The 25,029-nt window shown below is 42.4% G+C and overlaps 1 protein-coding gene across 1 annotated transcript in view; it reads left to right on the top strand.

The window, feature by feature from the left end:
- Positions 1 to 25,029, top strand: part of IQCH (IQ motif containing H) — a 229,793-nt gene that overhangs the window by 147,622 nt on the left and 57,142 nt on the right. The window contains 2 exon segments of the mRNA XM_070377335.1: positions 12,407 to 12,527; positions 17,800 to 18,086. Of these exon segments, the coding sequence (XP_070233436.1) occupies positions 12,407 to 12,527; positions 17,800 to 18,086 (408 nt within the window).

A 25,029-nucleotide genomic window follows, 5' to 3' on the forward strand; every position in this document is an offset into this window, starting at 1 on the left:
GTTTGATCCCTGGTTCAGGAAGATCCCCTAGAGGAGGGCATGGCAACCCACTCTAGTATTCTTGCCTGGGAAATCCCGTGGACAGAGGAGCCTGGAGGGCTACAGTCCATGGGGTCGCAAAGAGTTGGACACAGCTGAAGCTACTTAGCATACATGCACACAGACCCGTGAATACACTATACACGTGCACACAGACTCATGCATGAATACACAGGAAAATGTTTTGACATTTCCTTGTACCCTTGCATATTTGAATCTGCAGATGTGGAACCCACATACCAAGGGCGAGCAATGCCATTTTATATATGGGACTTGAGGATTCTTGGATTTTGTTATCCATGGGAGTCTTACCATCAATCCCCCTTGATGGCAAGGGACAACTGGGTGCCAGGCATTTCAGCACTTTACTTGAATTGACTCGTTCCGTCTCGGAAAACCTCTGAAGTTTTTACTCGTTTACTTCCACACCACTTTGAGAAGGAAGGTATTGTTATTCTGTTTAATGGAGAAATCGATCCCTTGGAAGTGAAGTGACTTGCCCATGTTCACATAGCTAGTCAATGATCTGCATCTAGCTTGGAACCCACATCCGCTCCTCCTGGTCCCCTGCCCTGGCCACACTGAGTTGAATCCATTTAGAAAAGACCCGCTATTTGAAAGCCCTGGAGTAGGGTTCTCCCTCTGGTCCCTGCCTTTGTGGCCTGCTGCCCTTGTGGCAGATTGTCTGCTTTCTACAGAGACTTGTGGGAAACACAAAGGTCCCATAGCTATTGCTCTCGAACGTCTTTCCTTTCCTGACTGACAGGGTAGCTGCTGTCTGTTGCCAGTTGGCTGGAAGGTAAGAGAGCCATTAGTACCTCAGAGTTTCAAGGAAGAATCCCTGTTGGAGAGTCTCTAGGGTTCAGCTTTGCAACACATCTGCCTCACCCACCTATGTGAGTGGGTGAGGATAGTGAGTTTGAGATGTCACCCTTTGATCATTCATGCCGGTGACAAATTTTCAATGCTGTTCTCAACTTAATACACTCACAAGATCATTTTAGTGAACCTGTAAATTCTCAGAAAACTTAGAGTAAGCAACCTTTCTTCACAATCAGACATGGCATTAAAAATATCATGAGTATTTAAAGCCCTGCTTTTTGTTTTGTTTTGTTTTGGACCATGGAAAGATTATTTTATTCCATGAAAATATTCTCAACAGAGAACACTATCTTAAACAAAGCATTTACGTTAAGAAATCAACATGTGCACAGAAAGAGTAAAAATTACTGAAAAATTAAAGATTTCTTTTGGACAATTCACATGTTCAAAAAACCCTGCTTTTTGGATAAGCAACCAAATATTTTATTTTTTTAATATTTCTTTATATCTCCTGTTCAAGATTGATGTGGTAAATTTCCTTTTAAGCAGGACAAGGTTTGGAATAAACCAGTCTGAATAGTTGAACACTCAGGATAAGTAGGAGGTGGTCTGGCTTCACGGGTTCCATGGACTAGGCAAATGGAGGTTATTGGGGCAGGGAGGAACCATGGGCAAATCACTTCAGCTGTCCAAGCCTCTATCTCTTCAAGTGTAAAGAGAAATAATATTAGTACCTGTCTCCTGGAGGAGGTAATAAGAATTAAATGAGATGACCCTTGTGACTTGGCTGTGTATCAATATTTAGCACATAAGACTATGTGTTATTAACATTACCATAAAATTGCATTAGAATTAAATTGTAGGTAGTATTGAACAAGTACGTACAACTTAATCTTTTTCTGGTGATTCAGAAGGTCCCATAGCACCTTTTAGGCTTCCAGAATATTGTTCTAAGCATCAGTTATCATATAGGATTGTGACTGTTGAAGATACAAGAGTGTGGACCAAAGCGTGCCTAATCCAATGGTTTACCCAGATAATGCCTTTAAAAGAATAAGCCTTGCTAGCAGCCTGGTTTCTTATAATTTGAAAATAGAAAACAATTCCAGTTATTTTAGCATCCTGCATGTTGAATAAAGAGGCATTGACCTGATAAACTAGAGATTTTTCTGACCACAAGGTTGAGACCCATTTGCTTCATTTTTCTGGTTCCAGTTGGTGTCTTTTCTAATTAGTGTAGCAGCACGTCACCGCAATCATTGGACAGTCTTAATCATTTACATATTTTTCCTTATCTCTGAAAATGACTTAGAATGTTTTCTTCCAATTCAGTGGTTATTTTCAGGAAGCTGCCAGGGTTGGGTTGGAGGTGCGTCTCAGTGCCTGAGGAAGATGACAGGAGAAGGAAAATTGCCTCCCCAAGTTAAATGAAAGCTGGGTCCCCCTTCCAAGGACCTATAATAATCAGCTATACAAGCTGTTGGTTTGTGTGTCCTATTGATTTAATATGCTTCTAATCAGTACATAAAGCTATGGGCCTGCAGTGTTAATTTTTCATATGCTTACAAAGTACCCTTTGATTTTCTGTCACACGTTAATTACAGCATTTTGCCATTAAATACGAAGCTTTGTGTAAACTAATTACAAGGTAATCATTGTCTACTGCAAGCGTGCTGTTTGTACCTTTTATTTTATTCTAAAAATGCACAGATCTCACAGTCTGGAAACGCTCTACCTTCCAGCCATTAGCTCTCACTAATTCATAGCATTATTGTGGTGAGAGTGTAGGAGTTGTAATTGTTGTGGTATCAGAGCTGTTAATTACCGGAGTAAACAGTTGAAATGGTGCCAAGGTCTATTGTACAAGGCAGAGAAAAGGAGGTTTAAATGTTACTCCCACCATCTGGGGACTAGGGGAGAGGCAAATGCTTGAGAACAGCAGTGAGGCGCTATCGCCGTCTCAGCTCCAGGGTTGGCGGCCATATGGATCCGGAATATTTTGAATCAATTGAATTTAACTGCCAGTTTTTCGCAATAACAGCGTGGAAGGAAGGAATAAAGCAAAAGATGAGAGGAACAAGAATTGGTTAGTGTTTTCACACACAGGAAGTCCCCGTTGGAGTTCTTTTGGAAGGACCTGCTTTGCGGAAAGCCACAGAGCAGGCTCGGGTATTTGGAACAGAGTCAGGGTGGGCTGACTCTCCGCCGCCGGCCGCCACGCCATTTGCTTCCGGTCGTCTGTCCTCCGCGCCCCTCGGCGAGAGGGGGATGGCCTTGAGAGGACCCGGACTTCTGTGTGATTGTGCCAGAGCAAACAAATCCTCATTTTGGGAATTCACTGCTTTATTTCCCTGGTGTTTTCATAAACATGGTCTGTAGAAAAAAATAATAAATAGATAATGCTGTCCCATCCGCCTCAACTACATACCTCTGTACCTGTGGAAATATCAAGGAAGGTACAGAATCTGATTAAGGAAAGCAGATGCTTGCCCATTCCTTTGGTATAAAATTAAAATATAAATTCTCCTGTAAGCCTCTCATTTCATTTGACAAATTCACCCCTTTCCCCCACTACTTGAATGAAAAATCAAGTCCAAAGGGCACATGTGTTTTCTTTTGTTTTTAATTTTCAGCTAAAGGGCTTTTTCAGCATATGCAGTTTTCTCAATCAGTGGTATTTCTCTAATGGGAAAGAAACCTATTAGCCATAATATAAGTATGGTGGCCACTTTGACTTATAGTTGATTTTTAAACTGCGTGGTTTCTGTTTTAAAATATTGCATAATCTTTAAAACAGTCATATATTTTTACTTGGCGTCACTATTATTTAATATAATTGCCTTTAAACCCATTTTCCAACATTAAAAATACCTTTTAAAAATCTGCCACTGGCTGCTGTAACTACTTTTTAATTTCATTCCCCAAACATGAACGGATTCTTCTTTTTTTAAACCATCCTGGAGTATTTATTTTTAATTGTTCCGTTAGCAGATGTTGAAGTAATTCAGGATATACTGTAAACAACTCCTTTAAAGAGAGAGATCACAAACCATCACATTTACCAGGAGCCAAGGGCCGTGTCTGTTGGGCTTTTATGGGCAGCTTTAGCCCACAGGAAAAATTTTTCCTGCTTTTGTTTATGTGCAAAGTTCAATTAAGAATTTCAAGAAATGCTTAATCTTTATCTATTGAAACCCCAGCATGCAGTGCGATAGGTTGAGCCTGGAAAGAAAATCAGGGCCCCCCGTGGAGAGGGGGAAAAAGAAACAGCCGTTGAAGAGCTGGAAAGTTGAAAGGGAATGAAGCTCTCCAGTGTTTCTGGTCGGGGCAAAGCAGTTGTACTGAGTTTTCGAATGGAGAAGCAACATATGTGCCTCAGTTGGACAAAGCGCTTCTCGAGTCAAATCAACTGCTAGGCCTGCGTGTTGGTGCAAGGTGGAGGCCTGGATAATGAGGGACAGACTCCTCGAGAAGCAGCGAGTGGATAATGCTACATAAGTATGGAATTATATACCGCACTTTCACCATTCTGTTTAATGAGAGCCGCCACCACAGCGAATCACTTGCCACACAGCCGAAATGGGCCATTAGCTATCAAGGGAAAATTGTCTTTGCCGCTTTCAGCAGATGGAGCAAATATTTTACAAAGCAATTTTACATACCAAAAACATTTGTGTGCCTTGGTAATGTTGGCTGTTTTACATTATGTTACCTTCTACAGCAGCATAATTTTCCATCTCATCGAAGGCAAAGTTGGCATTTTTGATTTTTAAACTCTCAATTAACAATTAAACATGGAGTATTAAGGCAGTCCTTAAACTTTAAGTAGGTGTGGGAAGTAGTTTATGACTTGCTGAAGACATTTTCATTCTTTCTTCATCTTCTCAGCATATTTTTACACTCTAAAGAGGGACGATTGCTAATGATCTTAAGGGAAAGGAATGAGTGGAAACTTCACTACTGATTGCCGAATGAGAGTAACCAATGCATGGAGTGAGTGCAGCATTTGTTGGCTTACGTGTCCGGCATGGATTGTGGGTACACGGTTGGTCCACCCATTCGTATCAGTTTAAAATGTTTAATATTCAATAACAGAAAACCCAACTCAAAGTGACTTTAACAATAAAGAGAATTTTTTAAGTAAAAATAAAAAATAAAGAGAATTTATTAATTCAGCTAAATGAAAATCCAGAGATTGTCTCTGACATCAGAGAAGGCTTAACCCAGGCTTCCCTGATGGCTCAGATAGTAAAGAATCATGAGAAAAGGATTAATCCAGTGGCACAGTATCAACAAGGACCCAGTTACTTTCCATCCCTCCCCCATACTGTGCATAATATCTGCTCCATCCTAAGGCTGGTGGTCCCCAGGGTTGCTGGGGGGCTGCCAGTGGCTCCTGAAGCTTGTCCTTGGTCAAGGTAATAGGAAGAGAGAAAATCTCACCAGGCAGCATTCTCAGAAAAGCATAAAGGCTTCTTTCTCAGAAGGCCCCAGCAAGTGCTTCCTAACACTTGATTGGCCTGACTGGGTCATGTGCCCCTCCTGAACCGATCACTGTGGCCAGGGTATGGCTTTGCTAACCAGGGGCCCCTTCTTGGAGCTGAGCATGAGGTTACTCTCAATTCTTACGTAGCTAAGAATGGGGTAGGGATAGTTCCTGAAAGGAAGTTGGGGATATCATTACCTGGAACAAGAAGACAAAGATGCTGGGCAGCCAACAGCAGATGTAATTTCTGCCATTTTTCATAAATTTGACAGCACAGACTTAGCATCACATGTGGATGATCTAATCTGACCCAGATGGACCTCAACAGTGCCTGCCCATGGCAGTTACAGACACAGAGCTCGTTGCACTATGGCATACTGGTAGCAACTAGACTGGAATCCCAGTTTGCTACTTCATGGCTGTGATATGAAATGGAGATGATAATAACTACTTCAGAGAGTGGCTTTGAGATCATAATATAAAAACTTCTGGCACAGACCTATCACATGGTAAGCTTTCAATAAGAGAGAGCTATTGTTTTACCTAAAAAATAGCTGTCGTCGGGACTCTGCTGGTGGTCCAGTGGTTAGAATCTGCCTGCCAGTGCATGGGACACAGATTTGACCCTTGGTCCAGGAAGATCCCACATGCCACGGAGCAACTAAGCTTGCGCACCACAACTACTCAGCCCACGCTCTAGAGTCCAGGAACTGCAGCTTCCTGAAGCCCACCCACCCGGAGCCCATGCTCTGCAACAAGAGAAGCCACTGCAGTGCGAAGCCTGTGCAGCACAACTGGAGAGCAGGCCCCACTTGCCGCGACTAGAGAACGCCTACATGGCAATGAAGACCCAGTGCAGCCAAAAATATATAAACAAAGTTTAAAATACAATAACAACAACAGTATAAAAAGTGTCCTGTGCAACCAAGTACCCTTCTTAAATTCACATTCAAATTAGGAATCCTTCCCTTCTCTCCATCTCTGTGCAGCTAGCCTTTTCAAATCCTGAGCACCTTTCATGGAACCCATACCTTCCCTCTGAAAGAGGGCAGTGGGGGCAATAAACACTCACCCCGGAGCCAGAGGTGGCTGAGAGCTCCTGTGGTCTTGCTGTATGTGTGTAGAAGCCCCATCCCCTCTTCTGTTACACGAGGCACTTCTCTTAGATGGTCCAGACGGCCTCTTTCAATATTGATATCCCTGCTTAGTTTCAAGTGATTGTCTTGCCCTTTTGGCCCTATGTCACCTTCCATTCCTCCATTTGGGGATATCAGAAGGCTCTGTAAAAGCAGAATCATCTAGGTAGGTCCCTTGGTTTCTGTTTTGAACAACACCAAATAATGTCTGATGTGAAAGATTGAAAGTGATTAGCTGACAAGTTATTTTACTTAATTCATCACTGCAGATCTAGCAAAGAGCTTTCTGAAATAAAAGGAGTATTGATGATTGATATTTAGATCATTCTGATTTGTATTCTTTTTTCCTCCTTGCTCATCCTCCCAACACACATGCACACACACATACACACTTTTAGAATTTACTTGGGAAAGTTAACTCTCTGGAGCTTGAAGTAGCTTTAGTCATTGAGGGCAATATTAAATTGGATATGCTAGCAGCTTCCCCTGAGATATCCTGAATTTCTTTCAGTCAAATACCTCTTCTTTCAAATTTACACTTTCTTGATAGAAAAAAAGAGAGAGAGCTGAGAGGCAAGGTCCATGCTTGATAGACAAGAATCTTTAGGATGCATTGGTCAGACTGATGAAGGCCCTACAGTTATCTTGGAACCCGCCAAGGTCATGACTATCACCGATGCACTCTGAGGGGTAAATATGGATACTGGACAAAGAGCGACAAAGCTGTGCACTGGCGCAGGTGTGGCTCAGGTTCCTCCTGGATGGGAATTGCTCTAGAGCTATTAGCTCCACAAAGGCCGGCAGCTAATGTGCATTGCCAGAAGTGCAATTAAAATGGAATGAATATCTGAAATTATTTCAAAAACTAAAGGGTATTTTTCTAATATTTGCTTATCATCCATGAGATCTACGCTTTCCTCTTCACGCCCCTAGAGTTGTTAGCTCTGAAAGATCTGTTGCATGTGGTTGATACACTTTTTGAAACACTAACCAGTCATCTATCGCCTTGATGTGATGCATTGAACTACTCATTTCACAAATATGTTAGACAGAGAATCTTGTGCCCTGATTTCTGGCTTGTAACAGATATTCTACTTACTCACACACACACACACACACATATACACACTGCAAGGGTAAAATGTGGGGGAAACAAGACGAACTAGCAATAGTTCCCCCAACTCCATTGTTTTCTGTCTTCAGTCTCGTGTTGAAAATCACCCCATAACAGAATCTGATAACTCAGCAAGTGACCTTACACAAGCCTCTTCACTCTAGGAGCCTCAGCTCCCCATTTGTAAAGCAGGGGGAATAATCCTGTGCTCGCCCACCTCAGAGTGTTGGTGTCAGGACCAAAGGGGACAATGAATGTGAGCCTGCTGTAACAAGAGAAAGTATTTTATGAATACTGTTCTGAGGATTCACATGAATTTGGGGGTTGTGTAGCATGGTTTTATATGTCTGTGGCTGTGGGCATCAGTGTGTACTTAAGTTTACTCTGAACATAATAAACCCAAGTAGCTACAGATCTTCCCTCATCAGCATCTGCCCTTAAAGTTGTGATAATTATGTTTGAACAGAACAGAAACTCTCTCCAAGCCGAGAACTTACATCTGACATCTCTTCAATGGAGCTAAGGCCCAATGGAGTTAAGGCCATTCTTAGTATAATCCTTCTATTTCCTATCAGATGCTTTCAAAATACAGAAATAAATTGAACAGTTAATACCCCCCACCCCATTATTCCTCTGAATATCTTTTAGAGAGTTTCTTGTGGCCCCAAGCTGCCTCCATGTACCCTAGCATCCCCTATTGACTGTTACCCTCCCAGGGCCTTCAGCTGTGTGCTTCTCACAATGGGACATGATTTCCACAGCAGACTTTCCTCTAGGAAATTTACCCCTTTGCTGTACACAATACAAACGCTGTGGATCAAGGTGGAATGGCTGGCTTTGTAAGCAGAGGCAATCCAGGCAGCCTGACACGGTGTCCAGATGCCTCTCACAAGCCACGACCTTACCAGTTAATTATTGGCCTTCACATAGCATGTTGCATCTGAAGTGATACTTTATAAATGTCACCTTATTTATCTTCCCATTGTCCCTTAGAGGCCGGGAATCTCATCAAATCCACCCAGGAAGAATTGGTTCTTAAGTAGTCATCCCCGCCAGGTGGTTCCTGGGCAGCAAGGTGGGAGCCTGTTGCAAGGTTTCCCATTTTCCCGTACCCTATAACTTCAGCTGTTTGGGGCCAGGTCCCTGTGTTTATTGCAGCCACACATATTGGGTGTTCCCTGTGCTGAGCATTGGGAGCCTGACCACAAAGCCACTGACCACACCCCTAAGGAGCCCCCAGAAGCTGGAGAACATGAAGAAAGGACAGCCCCACTTGATAGTAGAGAAGGCTTCCTGGAGGAGGAGTGACCGGAACTAACTCAGAGAGGGTGTGAAGGAATCACCCAGAGGAGGGAGTGGAAGAAGGAAGGCCGAGGAAAGAGACTGAGCCAGGGAAGTTTGGGGCAAGGCTAGAAGACAGAGAGAAGAGAGGCTGCTTTAGGAATCAGAGGTCAGGTTACAGAGGGCCTTTGTGTGTGGTGCTGAGGAGTTTTGACTTAAGTGGATAGGGATCTAGTTTTGAGACTTAGGCTTCCCTCATAGCTCAGTTGGTAAAGAATCCACCTGCAATGCAGGAGACCCCAGTTTGATTCCTGGGTCAGGAAGATCCCCTGGAGAAAGGATAGGCTGCCCACTCCAGTATTCCTGGGCTTCCCTTGTGCCTCAGCTGGTAAAGAATCTGCCTGCAATGCAGGAGACCTGGGTTGGATCCCTGGGTTGGGAAGATCCTCGGGAGAAGGGAAAGGCTACCCACTCCGCTATCCTGTCCTGGAGAATTCCATAGACTGTATAGCCCCATGGGGTCACAAAGAGTTGAACACCACTGAGTCTATGGGGTCGCACAGAGTCGGACACGACTGACGCGACTTAGCAGCAGCAGCAGCAGCAGCAGAGCAACTCTCACTTTCACTTTTGAGACAGGTAGAAAAGCTTTCATCTATTCCTTGTCTCACCTCCATCTCTAGTCTCCCCCCACCACAACACATAAACACTTTTTTCCTTAGTTAAGTTAGATCTGACATTCTCTAATTTTTTTTCTCAATTTTTTTTATTGTGGTAAAATACCCATAAAATCTACCATCTGAACCATTTTTAAGTCTACAGTTCAATGGTATTCATTACATCCGCAATGTTGTGTAACATTACCACCACCCAGCTCCAGAACTCTTTTTGTCTTAAAAAACCAAACCTCCATACCCATTAAACACTAACTCGCCACTCCCTGTCCCCCAACAACCACCATCCCACTAACAGTCTCAGTGATTTCAACTACTCTAAGTACCTGCCATTTCTTGCATGAATGGATGAACAAGTGAATTATTGCTCTTGGGCTGACTTGATGTGATAGCAGAGAGCAGATCACTGTGTAGATGATTCAACACCTTTAATCAGGGAAGGACAAAAAGTAAGTCTCCACTGTCCTGGTAGAGGGCCTGCCCTGCATGGGTTCCTTCCTTGACACTCAGTTTCATAAGCAGAGTGGGAACCCACAGCCGTGTTTCGTTGTCCCACCTTTGGGGCACTGCATGAATCACAGACAATTGGTCTTTTTCAATAGAGTAGAGTAGTTTTAACAGAGACAATTATAAAGTAAGAAGAAAGGTGGGTTTGGAGGACAATGCTCAAAGGAGAAAACGAGAGGCGGTCCAGGTTGTTGGAACTGCACGTTTTGTGTGCTTGTTTATGATTTAAATGCAGGGCCTTGCGGAGACAAGGTTATTAATGTACAGTAAAGGGCAGAGAAAACATCGGTTGTGCAGAATACGAAGTGCTTGGCTTTGACAGCAATTTCCCTGCCTCTGCCTCCTGAGGCAGAGGCTCGCTGTGTGAGCCAGCTTCCCCAGCCCTTCTTAACGTCCCTGACTGTGCAGAGAGCCATCCTGAAAGAGGGTGAGCAGCGGCACTCTCCCTTCCTCGTGGCGCTTTGGTTTTGTATGTCAAGCACTTACTAAACTGACTGATGAGAGTCTCCCACCAGGATTTTCTAGATAATTCAGACATTATTCAGGTTACTGGGACCTGCCCAGAGTGTACGCTCAGATATTTGTCTTCCATTGTAGATTTTCAGAGGGCACTCAACCCAGAATGAGCCAGATGTTCCAAGGAGCTGAGGGGAGGGGAAGGACAATCACTTTTTAATGACGCAGAAATTGAAAATACATGGCTATACAGATTATTTCTAAGATTCCTTCCTGCCCCACTCACCAAAGCTGATTCTTTCTGATTCTTCCAAATAACTGATGTCTACTCACAGATTAGAAATTTCCCCAGCAACCCAGAACAAGCCTGAGTTTTTCTTGTCAACGTCCCCCATTTTGAATATGAATTCTGCCTATCAGATGTTTGGTGCCTAAAGCTGCTCTTCTGACAGAAATGAAATCTGAACAAGTGGCTTTTATCTAAAAAAATTTTAGTTAGTCTAAGACTTTGCAAAAAAAACAAAAAAATTGTCCTCATAAACCAAATATCTTTATGATACAAACCAAGTCTCTTTATGTCACAAACCCCCATTTTTTATTCATTAGAGGGTTTCCTACAGTTTTCACCTTGGCGTGGGGGCCAACCTTAGCTCATGTCTAGTCAGATGAGGCTGTGACCTAATGTGGAATATCAGGTGATTGAGAACCACACCCCTCCCCACCTCAGTCTCCCAACCTGACCTCCCTCCCCAACTCTCTCTCCTGACCCAACCTCCTGAAATCCCACCTCATTCTTACGACCTGACTTCATGAAATCTCACCTCTACGGCATCAGCCGTGATTTTAGGCTTTGATCCCACAGTTACGTGGAGGTCCCCCAACCAGGGGGAAAGGGCATGGCTTTAAGAGATCAAGGTGACCAAGAAAGACCCTGCCAACTCCACGATCTCTCTCAGGGTCAACTCTGTTAGCGTTATAAGATAAAAAAAAAAACATTTCCTTTTGTGTAAAATACTGTTTTCCCTTCTCTTACTTTCAGACGGTGTGTGTCTTTAGTTTTGAAGTGAGTCTCTGGGAAGCAGCATATATATGGGTTACTCTTTTAGTATCTATGGGCTTCCCTGGTGACTCAGATGGTAAAGAATCCACCTGCAATGTGGGAGAGCTGGGTTTGATCCTTGGGTTGGGAAGACTCTTTGGAGGAGGGCATGGCAACCCACTCCAGTATTCTTGCCTGGAGAATCCCCACGGACAGAGGAGCTTGGCAGGCTACAGTCCATGAGGTGACAAAGAGTTGGACACGACTGAGCGAGGTAGGGAGGGAGGTTGGGTCCTGCTGTACAGCACAGGGAACTACAGTCAATATCCTGTGATAAATCATAATGGAAACAAATACAAAAAGATATAAAACCGAGTCACTTTGCTGCACAGAAGAAATTAACACGTTATAAATCAACTATACTTCAATAAAAAATTTTTAATAAAAAAAAAATTCCAGTCTGAAGAACCTGAGGGAGAAGGTAGTGAACCCTGCCTTTTACACAATGAGAAACTGAGGCCCAAAGTGAGGAGACACAGTGTCCGAGGACATGCCATTGGTCAGGCTGCTGTGGGTCTGAAACTGGGTTTACCTGATGCCCAGGCAGAAGGCTGCCTTTTGGAGACAAGAGGCACAATTAGTGGCAATATTTTGGGGCCAAATCACTTTGAGGAATGAAAATTGAAATGGCTGGGAAAAAATAGAGAAATTTTTCAAAATGGCTTTCTGGCTCTGGGTAAACAGTAACCACATTTTTTTTGCCTGTTGGAGGCCTGGTTTTTAATCACTCCACAAGCAGTTTTCATTTCTGTAGTAAAATTGCTTGTGGTTCTATTTAATTTGTTTCTGCAGGAGCCAGCTTTGGTGAAGATCTCCGAGGAGCTGGCGGGCATTTTAGCACAGCACGCACAGCCAGTCAATGAGAAACGGTTCCCAACGTGGAGAAAATTCCTGCAAACATTTCTCAGTCAAGGTAAATAAGACTGGAAAGCTTCTGTTGAGGTTTGGTCTGCGCAACCTTGCATTCTAGTTTTGGGTCAACCTGGGGCCAGTGTGAATACCTAGAAACTCTTGCATGGGTTTAGAAAAGTGCTCCTCCAAACAGATTTTTCTTCAAAACTTTGCCTAAATATTTATCCTGCATTCAGCCTCTTAAGTAAACAGGAACTGAGCAGGCCAGGCATGCCGTGCATAGCTCGAGATTCTGACCATATTTTGGCACCACAGACTTCTCCTGAGAAGTAGTCAAAAACTTTGGAATCAGAAGACCTGAGTTTGGATCTCATCCTTGACCTTGAGCAAGGTTCTTAAACCCTTGGAGGCCCAGTTTCCTCACCTACTTACAGGGTTGTTGGCAGGATTCAATGAAATAAATATATGAAGGTTTCTACCAGGGAGCCTGACTCAAAATAAGTCTTCAAGAAATGTGAGTTTCTCCTTCCATTTTCTAGGAGAGAAGAAATAGTCTCACTTCTGGTTCTGAGGTTAGACCTTGTAAATAAGAACCCGCTATAGTCTTGGAGCCCAAAGTGATTTTGGGGCTCCAAAATCACTGCAAATGGTGACTGCTGCCATGAAATTAAAAGACACTTACTCCTTGGAAGAAAAGCTATGACCAACCTAGACAGCATATTAAAAAAGCAGAGACATTACTTTACCAACAAAGGTCCCTCTAGACAAAGCTATGGTTTTTCCAGTAGTCATGTATGGATATGAGAGTTGGACTATAAAGAAAGCTGAGCACCAAAGAATTGATGCTTTTGAACTGTGGTTTTGGAGAAGACTCTTGAGAGTCCCTTGGACTGCAAGGGGATCCAACCAGTCCATCCTAAAGGAAATCAGTCCTGAATATTCATTAGAAGGACTGATGCTGAAGTTGAAACTCCAGTACTTTGGCCACCTGATGTGAAAAACCAATTCAATGGAAAAGACCCTGATGCTGGGAAAGATTGAAGGTGGAAAGAGAAGGGGTCGACAGAGGATGAGGTGGTTGGATGGCATCACTGATGAAATGGACATGAGTTTACGTAGTCTCCAGGAGTTGGTGATGGACAGGGGAGCCTGGCGTGCTGCAGTCCATGGAGTCACAAAGAGTCAGACACTACTGAGTGACTGAACTGACTGATAGTCCTGGAGCAAAGCCCCCTGACTTCTCAATTTTCTGATGATGTTAGGAGGTCAGTGGATGAGGGAATGAATGGAGCAGTTGTGGAGGTCCTGTGGGAGTGCTACACCACATTGCCCCTCACTCTTTAGGAGGCAACAGTATAAGGTGGATATTCTTATATGCTTACACACATGCATGATAAGAGAAGGCTAGGATACAGACCACAGAAGCTATCTTTCCACTCTATTCACCACTGTCAAAAGATAACATGTAACATAAACATATAATAATATCATAATAATAGGGCTTCCCAGGTGACACTAGTGGTAAAGAACCTTTCTGCCAGTGCAGGGGATGTAAGAGACATGGGTTTGATCCCTGGGTTGGGAAGATCCCCGGAAGAGGGCACATCAACCTGCTCCAGTATTCTTGCCTGGAGAATCCCATGGACAGGGGAGCCTGGCAGGCGACAGTCCATAGAGTTGCAAAGAGTAGGACACGACTGAAGCAATGTAGCATGCATACACGCACATCATAATAATATCAGATGATAGCAGCAGCAGCAACAACTCAATGGCGAGAATAGCACAGTGAAAACAACATAATAAGCACAGTCTGTGCTTACCATGAGCTAGACTCACCTCATGGCATGTGAGGCAAGTGAGTTCTTAGTTCCCTGACTAGGGATGGAACCCATGCCCCCTGCAATGGAAGCATGGAGACTTAACCACTAGACCACAGGAAAGTCCTTAGACTCTATTCTAAGCACACCTATATTAATTTCTTTAATCCTCCTAACAGCCCTATGAGGTGGGTACCATTATCACCCTCACTTCACAGAGAAGGAAACTGAGGTACAAAAGATTAAGTAACTCTCCTCGAATCACTCTGTGAATACCTAACAGAGCCAATAAAAGGCTACCCCGTGCTACTCCAGGAGTCTTGGCCAGAGACAATGGGTACATTTACCAAGGAATACCTCTTAGCTCAAGATATGAGATCGTATCGAAAAAGAAAGATCTACTGGGCATTGGAATACACTGCAAGGCAGAGTGGGGTGGAAGGGCATAGTAAACATACTGTTAATGAATTATTTAGATGGGACGGCCCACAGTCTAACAAGAATGCTGAGAAAGGATTCTTCACTGGTGTGGGGAGACGCAGAGGGCAGTTATAGTACAATCTGTCCTCTCAAATATAAATTTCTGTGATTCCACAAATTTCCACATAAACCCAATACCAGAAAAGTAAAACTAAAAGAGTCTACCCTGTGCATAAATGGGAGAAAATAAAGTAGGTAGGTATACTAGGTGGCTTCTGTGACTCAGACGGTAAAAAATCTGCCTGCAATGAGGGAGACCGGAGTTCGATCCCTGGGTTGAGAAGATCCTCTGGAGAAGGGAATGCCAACCCGCTCCAGTATTCTTGCCTGGAGAATCCCATGGACAGAGGAACTTGACAGGCTACAGTCCATAGGGGTCTCAAAGAGTGAGACCTAACACTCTCTGAGCGACTAACAGTTTCACGACAAAAAATGGTTAAGAATAAAGGATTTTTTTTCAGATTATGAGGGGAAGACCCTGAAGATCTCAGATCCATACACGACAGGATGTTAGGAAGTTTCCGTATCTTCCAAGGTCAGCCTGCAAACCTTCTTTTAGCCTATTTATTCTCATATGAGCTTTGTAGACTAGAAAGGGTTTTCCCAGCCACCGTCTCACATGAGCTGTACAACCACAAGCTTAGCCTTTGTCTCAGCCTCCGTCATTTCTATCCTTTCTTCCTCTATTTCAGCCGTGTTGTAAGCACAATACTTATTTATAGGAGGAAGAACAAGCTTTCTTGAGACACTTTGATAGACAAAGAAACAGGCTTAATGCTAGGAAGTGACTAGGACAAAATCACACAACAAGTGCATGGTGAGTGGGAACGCAGTTAGAGCCCACAATTCTAGCACGTCTCAGAAATCTGGTCTGGGGGAGTCATGTGTGTTCAAACCTATTCCCAGCTCTGAGCCCAGAGCCTACAGCAGGCCCTGCATAAAATTATTACTGACAGAGAGGCTGCCCACCCAGGTTTCCTGACCCTAAGGCCACCATCTCCTGCCATCTTCCCTGTTGCCTGGTTCATTTCATTTCTACTCTCTGAAGTGTGCCTATAGTCGCGAAATGTGCTATAGATTTGATTTCTGCATTGTCAAAGCATTATATCAAAGGCAATACATTTTTAAAAAGGGGGATTAATTACTTGGAAAAGAAAAAAATTAACACTGAAAAGACTGTGGTCCTAGTACCAAGAAGACAATACAAATAAGCTACTTTGAAGTAAAATAACCTTGTAACTATAAAGGACAAGTGTTTTCACTGGAGCATCATCTTTCAAAATGTAGGTGATAGTGAAAGCCACAAAGTTTTCTGAATCAGAGAGACTCAGTAGATTTTTTGCTTGTTTTTGTGCATTGTGTTATTATTGTTTTGTTACTTTTACCTTGCTAAATCTCCAGCAACCAGTATTTAGGTACAGCACACACTCGAAAACCTCATTTAAAGAAAAGCATATCTCAAACCAACCAAGAAGATGAATTAGCTTTCCTTCTGAAATTCAGCTTTCTTTAGGACCAGCTTTTGTGTCTATAAGCTTTAATCACACTTATAGACATTTAAGGAGAAGGCAACGGCACCCCACTCCAGTACTTTTGCCTGGAATATCCCATGGACGGAGGAGCCTGGTGGGCTGCAGTCCATGGGGTCGCTAAGAGTCGGACATGACTGAGCGACTTCACTTTCACTTTTCACTTTCATGCATTGGAGAAAGAAATGGCAACCCACTCCGGTGTTCTTGCCTGGAGAATCCCATGGACAGAGGAGCCTGGTGGGCTGCCATCTATGGGGTCACACAGAGTCGGACACGACTGAAGCAACTTAGCAGCAGCAGCAGCATAGACATTTAAGGAAAGAGCCTTTTGTATAAAGTAACAGATAGCTGCATTTGAGACATTTTTAAATCTCAGGATTTAACCATATATGCTGTTCAAAGCCTGTGAGCATAGGTCACCTCCCAGCAAATGCCCAAAATACACGTCAAATTTATCTTAATACTGTTGGGCTCCAGAGGCTGCCTTGTCTAGGAACACTTTTAAATTATGTTATCTAATTCTTCACAAATAATATTCAATTTTTTTCTATAAAAGGGATATATACAGATTTACAGGTTAGGCCTAAAGACAGAAAACAGGGCCATGTAAATTTTGTGGGCAGGCTTCCCAGGTGGTGCAATGGTAAAGAGTCTGCCTGCCAATACAAGGGATGCGGGTTTGACCCTGGGGTTGGGAAGAGCCCCTGGAGTAGGAAATAGCAGCCCCACTCCAGTATTCTTGCCTGGAGAATCCCATGGACAGAGGAGCCTGGCGGGCTCCAGTCCATGCGATTGCAGAGTCAATTTAGTTCAGCGCCTAAACAACAAATTTGCCTCTGCAATTTTTGCTATTCAGAGCAGAAGGTGCAGTAAGATAAATTATAAAGCTCCCATTATCAGCATGGAGCAAGCTTACCTGTTTCTCAAGAATGGCAGCATTTTCTGGCTCCATATTTTTAAACAAACCAGCTATATATAGAAGTCCTTTGGCTGACATAATGGTCAGTGTTTTCTTATGTCTGATAAAAGCCCTAACCTGTCAGAACTTGAAAAAGCAGTGAAGTTGAACAGGAAGCGCAGTGGTCCTTAAGGTACAAACTGTGGCCTGTGGGCAGTTAATTCCCCCTGAGGGATTTGCTGTAGACCTCAGGTTCATCATTTATAATGAATGGGCATAGGCCTGATGATCTTTACAGTGTCTTCCTAGTTAGGATCAAAACCACCACTCATTGAGTCCAACTACACACCAAGCATTGGACTAAATACTGTAGATCACGAAGATTCACAACAGTCTGGTGAGATAGGTCTTATTATGCTGATTTTAGAAATGACGGAAAGGAAATTTATAGAATTGAAGCTACTTGCCTAAAGTCTCACAAGACATGGCAGATGCAGGCTCTGAGCCTGAGTCCCTCTGCCAAAGCCTGGGTTTTTTCCTCTTGCTCTTAATGGGCACAGTCCACAAGAGTGTGTCCTTTTACCCACCCCATGCTTCTCCCCCCAGGAGGCGTGATTGAAGCGTACCCACCTTCAGAGAGTATTACCAACGTGACGGTGGACATGCTGATAGAACCCAATGGAGAAATCAGGCTGCTGTCTACAGGGGACCAGTTTCATGCTGAAGGCCCATTCATCTCCTCTGGGACCACTGTGCCTCAGACCTCAGTGGATCCCCAAGTTCTCAGTTCTTTGTGCCTTCAAATTGGAAAGGCTTGTAAAATGAAAAATGTGATTGGTCACTTTTCCATAGACCTGATGACTTTTATTGATCCAAGCACCATGGAGCAGCAGGTGAGTCGACTTGATGCCATGTGAAATACTGAAATATGTAAAGACTCCAATACCATCCACGCTCATCCAACAGGGACTGTGAGGGAGCCTCCAAGATTCTCTGCTCTTCTGATGAGCTGATTATATATGGTCCATGCTAGTTCAGGTGAGATCATACTTTATGGCTGTAAAGATGGGACCAGTGTTACCAAGCAAAGGGTTCATTGCCCAGTGGGCACAGAAGCCAATACTGTGGCACAGCTTTTGAGAAAAGATTTAATTTTGAGGTCAGCTGGCAGGGGACAGGAGGTATGGCTCACATCTGCATCTTCCCTGATCTGGGGTTTGGTTGGTAAAAGCATTGGGGCAGGTTTTCACTGAAGGGCTTTGGGACTCAGCCATTTATGATGAGGTGTGGTGAAGGAGACTTTAGTACCAGTTCTTCTGGGACAGCAGACCCGTCGCTTCAGAAAGGGCTCCGGCAATCAGGCTCCGGTCTTGTCCCGGTCCTTTGGTTCTGTGGAAGGAGAAACTTTGCTTTTGGGTGTTGTTTGAGGTCAAAATTTTCTCCTCTGTGCCTATTTTGGCTGTATGACTTGTGGTTTTGTTCTCTTGTCTCTGAAAAACAACTCAGTTTCTTGTTAGAAGCAGTATAGGTCCAGTTTCAGGCTAGTTCTGCCAATACCCCGGGGTCTTCTCATTCGGTACAGCTGGAGTTTAAATCACTGCAACTTACCCTGATGGGGTCTGAGTGCTGCCCATTAATGCTCTGTCTGTAGGGAGGGAACCTTCCTAGAATCTGTTCTTAAATAGAGAGTCAATTACAAGAAAAGAGGTAAGAGTTCTTGTTTCTGTTCCCTTTTCTTATCAGTAGTTCACCGGCAACTTAGGTGGTCAGTTTTTTCTTCTTAAAAATGTATTGGAAAATATGCATAAATATAAGAAGGCCTAAATACTAATATAATGAACCAAAACCACCTCCAGTCCTGTGTACTCCTTGTCAGTTGCCCTCACACGGCCCTCCCTCCTCCCAGAGGTATCCATCCTCTTGTAATTGGGACTTATATTCCTTTCTATATCTTTATGCTTTCTAGTGCACGTGAATGTTACTCATCCAGGTTCATTTTCCTGACATGCATCAAGCCAAAATGCTGAAACACTGATGTCTACGGCAAAGAAAGGGTCTATCCACAAGGCAGTCAAGCAAGGAGAACGGAGAACAAGTCTCAAACCTGCCTCAAAGGGCTTGAGCTATTTATGGGATAAAGGACCAGAGTGGTCTTAGGCTTGGGAAGCATGGGGACAGGTGACTGGAAATGAGGAAAAGGTGAGGGAGTCATTCTGCACAGGAGTAACTACTAAGCAATAGGCTTCTTCATGGGAACGTGCTCAGTCGTGCCTGACTCTTTGTGACCCCATGGACTACAGCCCTCCAGGCTCCTCCGTCCTTGGAATTTTTCAGGCAAGAATAATGGAGTGAGTTGCCATCTCCTACCCAAGGGACTCTTCCAGATGCAGGGATCGAACTCGTATCTCTTGCGTCTCCTGCATTGGCAGGTGGACCTAGAGGGGGCGTGTTAAAATGGAGCACTTGTCATCATCCAAGGGTAAATTTTTAGCCTCTGATGTCAAAAGGTCACCAAGCTGACACTCGGGCTGCCCAGCTAGAGGGTCAGTGGTCCTACCCAGTATTAACCAGCTCAGCTTGAATTAGACACAGCTGACTCCGAGTTTCCGAGAAACAGCTCAGGCAAACATACTGTTTAGGCTAAGTGCACTTGGAGGACACACACTTTTCTTTAAATAGCTGCAACTAAAATGATCTTGATCAGTGAAGGCAGATTGCAGGTATAATGGATTTATATATTTAATATATAGCTTAATTTTGCTTGTTTTAAAATTTTTTATAGATCATAACATCCTATGTATTCTACTACAACATGCTTTTACTTATTCAATATTTCATCCATGAAATTCTGCATGTATACAGGTGTGCCTTTGATGTACAGTAATTCTAGATAACTTTTAACCTGTTTGTTTTGCCCCCTTCTCCCCGTGCCCCAGAAATTATAATGTTTAAATTCACTACTACTTCACAAGACTCATTTTGCAAAATGTTCAGTTCCTATTGCATTGGTGTCAGTGACCACAACTCAGTCTAAAGGATGGGATAACCTCCTGCTTTCCCTCTCCTGATGCCCTCTGCCCAGCCAACACTGTAAATAAACTTCAGTTGTTTTATTACTCTGTTTTACAGTTCTCCATTTCAGTCAGATGATAGTTTCAAAGCATTTTGTTTATGCTTTGAGCAGTAGTTTTCAGCTTGTTTAATAATCATTTTCCATTTGCCTTCCTGAACCCTCCGCTGGTTCTGCATCCCTTTCTCAGGCCCACACATGGAGAGAGAAAAGGACAAATATAGAAGGGAATGCGGGAATCAGCGTGGGATGGAGGGAGGACAGGAACAATACCCTCTGGAAAAGAGCAGGGTGACAAGGAATCAAGGGGAGAAGCAGGAGAGGATTTCCCCTCCAAATGTCTGTCATGAGAAACAAAGATCAAATCTATGATCCCTGGAGCAGTAGGAGGATGGAACTGTGGGGACAGTTGACTAATGGTTTGTATTCATTCAAGTTTGATGTAGAGAGAATTGCACCCATGGCAGTGAGAGGTATCGTCTTCAAACCCAGAGCTAGTCCTGTTCCAGGGCTTACAGCCCTTCCCAGCTTCAGGGACAAAGGTCCCACCCTTCACAGGGCTGGCCCCATGTGCCTTAACATCCTTTGCTCACACCAGCTTCCCCTCTATTTCTCTTTTCCAACCCCTTACTCATCATACTGCCTCTTGCCACAGAGCTTTTCTTTACACATGCCACCCCTCCACCTGAAATGCTCTTGCCTCTTCTAGGTAACCTTCTTATCCATCATAATTCAACTCAAGCCATGCTTTCTTAGGGAAGCCTCCCCCAAACTTCCTGACAAAGTCAAATTCCCCTGTTTTACATTCTCATGTCATCATGTATCTCTCCTTTATACCACATGCTTTTGTTACAATTTAGAGTTATTTACATGATTATCTGATTAAAGCTGTCTCCCCCTGTACAGAGTAAGCTCCCTGAGGAGATATATTTTATCTCTTTTTGCTTGCTGCTTAGTTCTCAGCCTATCTCTGACCTGGCACAAAGCAGGTGTTCAGTAAATTATTTGTTGAATGAATGAACAAACGATAGAGGTGTTCTAGCAGATGTTGGATGGTGTTGTTAAGGCTTTTAGAGAAGAGCTCAAAAATTAATTGATGGGTGGGATAAATAAATATTTATCCAAGATGCTCTGACCTTATCATACTAACACTTTACCTCGTCTCTTCCTGTTAATACTTTAGTGTACAGCCTTTTGTGTAACAATTTTCAGTACAGCACTGGAAGCAGCTCTCAGTGAGCACAGAGAAAGGAGTTTCTACACTGGCAAGGAATGTATGCTAGCTCTCTGTATATAATAGATTATTTGAAAAACCACTGGTATCTACTCTTGCCATTTGGCAAGTGACATCATTTTGGAAAACATTTTATTTTCTCTTCTAACTCAGCTGCATTGTGGTGCTGGTAAAGAGACTGGCATATTAGCAACCTGTCATTTTTTGCCAGTCTAACAGGGGAAAAAAATGACATCTTGTTTTCTTCAGTATTTCTTTCATTATTAGTGAGGATGAACATCTTTACTATATCTATTGGCTATTTATATATCTTGTCTTAATTGTCTTATCATATCTTTTGCTCCTTTTACATTGAACTATAATACAAATGCTGATTTGTAGAAATTCTTTGTATATGAGAAATTGCTTCCAAATTGTATATGAGAATGGCTCAGATGGTAAAAAATCCACCTACAATGCAGGAAGGTCCCCTGGAGAAGGACATGGCAACCCACTTCAATATTCTTGCCTGGAGAATCCCCATGGACAGAGAAGCCCAGCAGGCTACAGTCCATGGGGTTGCAAAGAGTAGGACATGACTAAGTGACTAAGCACAGCACACAGCACATAAGAAACTGTTATTCTTTGATTTTTATACATGTTACAAATACCTTCTCCAGATTGTCACTTGTGGCTTTTTGCCAGTCATGTTTCTCTACCATAAAATCGCCATTTTTTCTTTGTAATTGGTTAGTAATATTTTGTGAAAAGGTGTTCCAAGGAATAATATCTTATTCCTCATCATATTTCCAGACAAAATTTAGTATCCATTGCCAACTTTCTACTGGGTCAGCCACCATGATGACACTGGTAATTTTCTGTTTCAATCATTCTTTCTATATAGATTAGTTGGAAATTTACTGCAAAGAATTTTTCCTTTTCTATCTTTTATTTATGTATGTAAGCATGTATGTATTAATTTTTATACCAGTTTGAACTTGTAAGTTTCTAGTCTCTTCAGTCAGTTGTATTTTGACCCTTTCATCATTTTGATGCTCAAGTTGTCCCAGATTTGTCTAGTAGGAGAGTCTTTAGAGTGGTTCTTTTGATGTGTCCTCATCATTCTTTGAGTGTTGTCTTACTTTCTTGCACAATGAGATGTTCCAGATTCATTTTACATTTTTTCTGACCTAGACTTAGAATCAGCCCAACAGCTTTGAGTCACTTCAGAAGAGGATGGTATTAAATTAAGGTCTGGGATGTTAGTGCTATCATTGCTACTGGAGTGTCATTGCTTCTGGCCTCTCTCAGTGGACAGAGCTAAGACATATATGCATTATACATGTACAATACACACATACACAAGCAAATATGTATATATATATACACACATACATATACATACATGTATCTATGACCATTTCTGTATCTATCAGGATATATATTTTAAAACCATGCATTCTTGCCAATATCTCTAATTGTAATCTGACACTTCAAGATTATTCTAGACTTCTGTTTTTCCACACTTACAAACAAATATCTTCTCCAACAGTAAGAAACCTGAGTCTTTTATCTTCAATATATTTACTTATTTCCTCAGTCAATTTATTTATTGCTTCAATGTAACCAGTCTCCCAACTAATTCTGTTATCTTCTTCACCTACCACATCTGTAATTGGATAATGAACCTTGTCATTTGTGCTTTAAGTTTATTTGTAATGCTCTTCATCATACTAAAATTTCAAATAGTCAAATCTAACTCCTTTTCTAAATTACTGTGTTACCTTGAGCTTATCATTTTCTATCATCTTCAGTTTTATATAAAGTTTTACATATAAATCTTTTTAATATATTATATGTTTTTAATATATTTATATATGTTATATATATTTATATATAAATCTTAAATCTTTTTATATATATTTTATATATTTATATATAAATCTTCAGTTTTATATAAAGCTATAAAATGAGTTGGTTAGCTTGACTTCTGAGTTCAAAATTATTTATTTCAATAGTATTTTCATAGTGCCTTTGTATTAAAATTCTAGTAATAATAGTAAGAATTCACTTTTAGAAACATCAAAGGAATAAAAAACTTACATTCATATATATTAATCACATTGTTAAGGGAAGTAAAAAACTTCAAAAAGATTAAATTCTAATAATAGAGAATTTTTAAAGCAAATTATGACAGATGAAAAGAATCAAGTGCTAGGAAAACAGTAAAATTCAAAGTTTTAAAAAATATTTACAGGAAACTATTTATAAACAGTGGAATGGTAAAATACAGATTATATTAGAATATATGTGGGACTTCCCAGGTGACCCAGCGGCTAAGACTCTGCACTCCCAATGCAGGGTTCAGTTCAGTTCAGTTCAGTCACACAGTCGTGTCTGACTATTTGTGACCCCATGAACCACAGCACGCCAGGCCTCCCTGTCCATCACCAACTCCTGGAGTTCACCCAGACTCATGTCCATTGAGTTGATGATGCCATCCATCCATCTCATCCCCTCTCATCCCCTTCTCCTCCTGCCCTCAATCTTTCCCAGCATCAGGGTCTTTTCAAATGAGTCAGCTCTCCACATCAGGTGGCTAAAGGATTGGAGTTTCAGCATCAACATCAGTCCTTCCAATGAACACCCAGGACTACCAGGTGATCACTGGTCAGGGAGCTAGATCCCATATGCTGCAACAAAAGATCCCACACACAGCAACTAAAGGCCTGGCACAGACAAAATAAAACTTTTTTAAAAAAAATAGAAAAATAGGGGTTTTCCTGGTGGCTCAGTGGTAAAGAATCCACCCACCAATGCAGGAGATTCAAGTTCGATCCCTGGTCTAGGAAGATCCCACTTGCCTTAGAGCAACTAAGCCCATGCGACACAACAGTTGAGCCTGTGCTTTAAAGCCCAGGAACTGCAACTACTGAGCCCACGTGCCGCAACACTGAAGCTTGGTGCCCTTGAGCCTGTGCTCCACAACAAAGGAAGCCACTGCAGTAAGAAGCCTGTGCAACGCACTGAAGAGTGGCTCCCGCTCGCTCCAACTAGAGAAAAGCCCACGCAGCAACAAAGACCCGGTACAGCCAAAAATAAATAAATTTTTTTAAAAGTAGAAAAATAAACAATATATGTAATATGATAACAATTTTATTAAAAGAAAAAACATATATTAATATATGCAGAACAAGAAGAACCTAAAGAAATATGCCAAGATGTTACAAGTCATTATTTCTGGATCAAAGAATTGAGGGTATGATAGGCAAAGTAATGACCTGGTAAAGATGCTCATGTCCTAGTCCCTGAAACTGGTGAAGGTTACCACACATGGTAACATGTACATGCATTAGTAATTAACTTTATAATCTCGAGATAGGAAGATTATCTTGGATTATGCAGGGGACAATGTAATCACAAGGGTTTTGCTGGCTCTGAAAATGGAGGAAGTGACCATGAGCCAAGGAATGCAGGTGGCCTCTAGAAGCTAGAAAAGGCAAGAAAACAAATACTCCTTTAGATCCACCTGAGGGAATGAAGACACCATGAC

Source organism: Bos mutus, chromosome 10, assembly GCF_027580195.1.
Source record: "Bos mutus isolate GX-2022 chromosome 10, NWIPB_WYAK_1.1, whole genome shotgun sequence".
Lineage (NCBI taxonomy): Eukaryota > Metazoa > Chordata > Mammalia > Artiodactyla > Bovidae > Bos > Bos mutus.